Source organism: Cariama cristata, unplaced genomic scaffold, assembly GCF_000690535.1.
Source record: "Cariama cristata isolate BGI_N322 unplaced genomic scaffold, ASM69053v1 Scaffold36903, whole genome shotgun sequence".
NCBI lineage: Eukaryota > Metazoa > Chordata > Aves > Cariamiformes > Cariamidae > Cariama > Cariama cristata.
Genome location: NW_009609603.1, coordinates 1 through 5,175, shown reverse-complemented (window position 1 = coordinate 5,175; position 5,175 = coordinate 1). Strand labels below are relative to the sequence as shown.

General features: G+C 48.0%; 1 protein-coding gene across 1 annotated transcript; it reads left to right on the top strand.

The window, feature by feature from the left end:
- Positions 1 to 1,662: 1,662 nt before the first annotated feature.
- LOC104159634 (beta-glucuronidase-like) lies at positions 1,663 to 4,941 on the top strand (the record flags this gene model as incomplete). Its single annotated transcript, XM_009697590.1, has 5 exons — positions 1,663 to 1,851; positions 2,299 to 2,480; positions 3,004 to 3,146; positions 3,664 to 3,851; positions 4,789 to 4,941. Coding segments are annotated over 5 exons (855 nt in total), but the record flags the coding sequence as incomplete, so codon positions are not given.
- Positions 4,942 to 5,175: the final 234 nt, after the last annotated feature.

Genomic DNA, 5,175 nt, shown 5'->3' with positions numbered 1-5,175 from the left:
CCCCTTCCCCGGGGCAGCGCGGCGCGGCGCCGGGGTGCTCTCCTCCTGCAAACCGGGCTTCCTTCCCCTCCCGAGAGCCCCGTTTCCCCCTTTCTCCCCCGCCAGGCTTGCGGAGCGGCCGCTCGGTGTCCTGTCGCTACGCGGGGCTTTGAAGAGGCTTTCTAATTACCGACCGACGAACCAGCAGTTTCTGATTATCCCATTTCTGCTCAGAAGCTAGAAAGCGTTTGAGTGAACTACGGCCATCTTCAGCTGTCGTAGAAATCCCTGTGCTGCCAAAGCAAGGCTGGCCTTGCACAGCGTTTACCTATCGTCAGCAGCATAAAATAAACAAAAACATGCCTGAAAAAGGCACATTTGAATCATTTATTGCAAAGTAGCTGAGTGCAGATAAACACGTTCTAGTGTAACTGAAATCCATTATGAAATTAACACCGTTACCTAAAAGAAAGAAGTTACGTATTCTATGCATAAAATGTATGTGTCCATCATTTCTGTTTTAGCCCTTTGGACAATTTTTTGCCAAATTGTGGAAGGAGAGAAGAGCTGAAAGACACTATGCTGCTAGAAGTTTTGTGAAAAGAGACAGCCAGAGGAGGGGAATCCTGGACTATGCCCCCCCCAAAGGGAGGCTTAGATGTGTACGCTCACCCTACTTTAGACATCAGAGAATCTTCCTGAAGAGGACACATTATGGCCATGCCAGTCAAAGGTTATCCTGTATCAGATACTAGAAAATCCACTTCACCATCCAAGGATTTTCCTGCTAGGATTTTCTAATGTCACATAAGGGTGCTGAGTTTCTCTGCAGTGCTGGTACAGTTCCGTGCTGAGTCAGCCGCACACATGATGCTCACCCCTGGGTGACCAGACCTTCCTCGTTCCGCTCTCCATGGAAAGGCTTTCTTAGGAAAGGGGAAGCTGCTGCAGCACTCGTTTATGCAACACCACGAGCGCAGCAGGTGCTAAAAATGAACAGCTCTATTTTGCCATAGCGTCCGGTTACCTCAGTGTTAAATGTATTACAACACTGCCTGCCTATAATCCTTATATTCAAAATAAGCAAGTGAATTGACTGTATTGTAATCCTAAGGAATCTATGTTGCTTTCAAGGAGAGAGAAAGGCTGGAGTCATCCCAGTCTCCACAGATCTTCCATGGGGGATCTGGCCCAAAATGTCCGTGACTCCTGCCACCCTTCTACTACAGCTCTTAGCCTGACAAGCAGCGCCCCGTGCCAGTGAACTGTCGCCACACCACCAGCATTGCTCACCAAACAGCTAGAGCTGTGCAGGAGAAACTACAGTTTCTGGGAAGTCCCAGGCTGAAAGAATGACTTGGGCTTTTTTTTTTTTCCTCTCACTTTTCCGATTCCACGATACCAGAGTCATTAATAAAATCAGGATGGGAAAAAGATATGAGCAGCTTCTTCCTGTAGGAACAGGCAGGTTCCCGGGCCTGATATTAAGTAGGACTTGTATAGGACCTGTGACAGACCACACCAGTTCCTAAATAGGTTTTCCCAAGTATTTCCACTTAGCAAAGAGATTGTAAGGCTGTCAGTGGAAGGGGACATCTCCAGCAGTACAGGTTGGACAGCTGAGACAGTAAAATTGCTTTTTTAAATGATCTGTTCCCTCCCTTTCTGTGCAATTCCTGCCAGACTGGTCCTGTGATTGACATGCCAGTGCCTGCCAGCTTCAACGATATCACTCAAGACCCCAGCTTGGAGAACTACATCGGCTGGGTTTGGTATGAGAAAGAGGTGCTGCTTCCTCTCCGCTGGCTTCGGGACGACCTCAACACCAGAGTGGTGCTCCGTTTCGGTAGCGCCCATTACTACTCCATGGTGGTATGTTGCACGGGAAATTGTCCACGTGTTTCCAAAATCATGCTGCGCTAAAATCTGTCCTATGACTCCTTCAGCAAACAACATCTCTGCCTAGATTTTATTTGTTTGCTATTTTCTTAACTCTTGGCTGTTTTCCTCCAGCCAAGAACCTGGCCATGTTTCCCAAGTCTCTCTTCTCTGATTCTCCAATATCAGGACTAGTAACTAAAACATTTCCTTGCTACAGCATATGCCCAAAACAGTGGGCTTGTATGTGACCCACACCTAGCTTCCAGCAAAGGAAGGGCTGCTAGGTTGATCCCTCAAGGCATAAGACCCCAGAACAAGGTTCAGTGTTACTGGGAATCCTGACTGCGTTTTGCTGGGCTCCTTCCCTTCTCCCTGCTATGCTTGCCACGAAAACCCAGTAACCCTGCTTCTTGGGCTCACGGGTGTCTTCTCTTGCAGTGGGTCAACGGAGTGCAAGTCATGGACCATGAAGGGGGCCACCTCCCTTTTGAAGCAGATATAAGCAGCATCGTCCAGGGCAGCCCAGGGATCCCCTGCCGCATCACTGTCGCGCTCAACAACACTCTCACACCTCATACTCTGCCTCCAGGGTCGATTCAGTACATGAATGACAAAACAAGGTGAGCTGCTAAAGCGCTGTACTGCTGAGCTTATCCCAGGGGTGAGAGAATGGGAGTTTATTCAGCTGCTGGTTCGTAAGAGCCTCCAAGCAACTTAGAAAAGTATGGGATTGTATTTATGCTGAAATTCATCAGTCGAGCAGAGAGGAGTTTAAACTTTGGTGTTATGAGGAATTTGCACTGAGTTATTGCATCTGTTTATGTACAAGGAACTGAGATTAAGGGATTTGCCAAGTTGAATCAGTGGCAGATTTGAGAAGTTTGAATTCAGATGGAAACTACAAGTACCAGCTATCCTGAAGAATCAAACCTACTCAGTGCGTTAGATTTGTCAACTGGTACTGTCATGCAGTGAGGCAGCAGTAGTGCTGCTGAAAGATAGATCCATTCTGTTGCAAAAACTATTTTGTCAGCTAGTGTCTGTTGTTACATGACTATTTTACATTGCTGGCATCCATATGCTGCCTTCAGATTGTGTGTAATGAAACATAATGTAGCCATTTCTCCTGTCTTGCTCACTCAGGTATCCCAAGAACTATTTTGTACAGAACATCAGGTTTGATTTCTTTAATTATGCTGGAATCCATCGCCCAGTTGTGCTTTACACCACTCCTTCTGTCTACATAGATGATATAACTGTGACAACTGCTTCATCAGAGAGTGTTGGTAGGTCCAGAACAATTACAGCAGCTATCTCAGGCTCCAAATGCAGATGACAAGGGCAGCAGAGAAAATATCTTGCAAAAGTCTGCTTGAATTTGTTTCGTAGTGGCTTTGTCTTGAACCTGAGCTGGTCTATTGCACAGCTCAGCAGCTGCAAGAATATGGTAAAGAGTTCAGAAGCAGTAAGAAAAAATGAAATACTTGCAAGAGTCTACTGTTGAAGTGAAAGAACAATCAGGTGTTCTTGAAGTAGAATTTCTCAGTAGGGTCAGTCTTCTTGCCACTTACAGCACGATTATCTCTAAGTCACACAGTTGTGTGATATTCAAATCTTATTGGAAACTTCTGGACCTCAAGACAGACAGGTCACGCTCCTTACATTCAATTTATGCCACACTGTTGTTGTTCTACATCTTCCTCATTTTTTAATGCTGCTGTTTGTGAAAACCCTCCAACATTTGATGCATGTGTTTATCCTTTCATGGCAGTCTCTGATTGTCTTTTGTTTCCTTTGAACCAGCAATGGTGCAATATCAGGTGTCGGTTGTTGGCAGCACACTCTATTCCTTGTCCCTGAGTTTACGTGACCAAGAAGGGAAAGTGGTTGCTACAGGCGATGGGCCAGCTGGTGAGCTAAAAGTCCTGAACCCAAATCTTTGGTGGCCTTACCTGATGCACAAGAACCCTGGATACTGCTACTCCTTAGAGGTAACAGTGACATTTCTTCCTTTCTGTGTGCATTCCCTCTGACTGTCTAACAGGGTTAAGGAACTGCCATATGGCCCATCTTCCGTACTCATCTTCTCCCATGGATCCTGTTCATGTGACCAGAGTGGCATTGCTAATTATGCAGTAATCGAATCAAGCTTTGCCAGCTTCCTGGATTCTGAGCTGAAAGGTCTGTCGGTGAGAAGAGGGACATGCCTGGAGTGCATGCATGCACTGTAAGATGCTTGCCCTTCACATTTAGGGCCTGATCTATCCTTTGCAAAATGACTGTTTGAGACAATACAGGGGAGGAGATACTGCGAAAGTGGAGAGTCTCTACAGAGCAGGCTGCTAACGTCTTCCACATGCTTTGCCATGCAATAAGCTTTCTTCCCACTCTGCAGGACAAGAGTTCAGCATCAATAGCACGAGCCTGGAAGACTCTGTGTGAGTTATGGATGAGTAGTGATGTTTAGATGCAGAAATTAGGGCAGATGAGCTGCTGTGAGTTTCCAGGGGCTCAGGTTCGTACCTCTTGTGAGCAGATGACATTTCAGTTGTTGTCTGGTATCAAGGTGCAGGGCACAAGAAGTGTACCGCTGCCTTGCCTGGGGGGATGAAATGGCCCGGATGAGTAAGGGGAAAAGAAACTGAAGCTCGTGCGGTGAACAAGCCCCAGAAGGGTCATCCAGGCTTTGTTCTTGATCCTTCAACTTCCCCAGCTTGGATTTCTATTTTCTGTTTAGTCAGACTTTGCTCCTTCCCTGAGGAGGTACACGGGGACCGTAAGAATCAGCCGTGAGGGGCCGGCCACATGCTGAGGCAGGGCTGGGAAATGGACGGGAGGTCAAGATAGCCCTTACAGACAAGGGGAAGGAGGACAGGGCGTCCTTGCGAAGCCCAGTATGTCACTTGCATCTCCCCTTTGGAAATCCAGGTGAAAATGCAGGCACAGGTGAACGGGGCATTGCTGGAGGACGTGTACACACTCCCAGTCGGCATCCGCACCATCCACGTCACCAGCACGCAGTTCCTCATCAACGGCAGGCCCTTCTACTTCCATGGCGTCAACAAGCACGAAGATGCAGACGTAAGTGTGCGGCACCCATGGTGGGGGCACCTAATGGCACCTGCTTCGTCTGCTCTCGCCTGCCCTCTCCACTCAGAAGGGCCATTCCTCACACCCTTCGCCAGGCTGGGAGCTGCCGGGGAGGGGGCTGGAGTGAACTTTTACCAGCATCAAGGGAACACCATGCCTGCCACAGGCGTAACGTCCCTCACAGGGCACATGGGCGCTGGCAGAGAAGCTAAACAATCTCCCAGC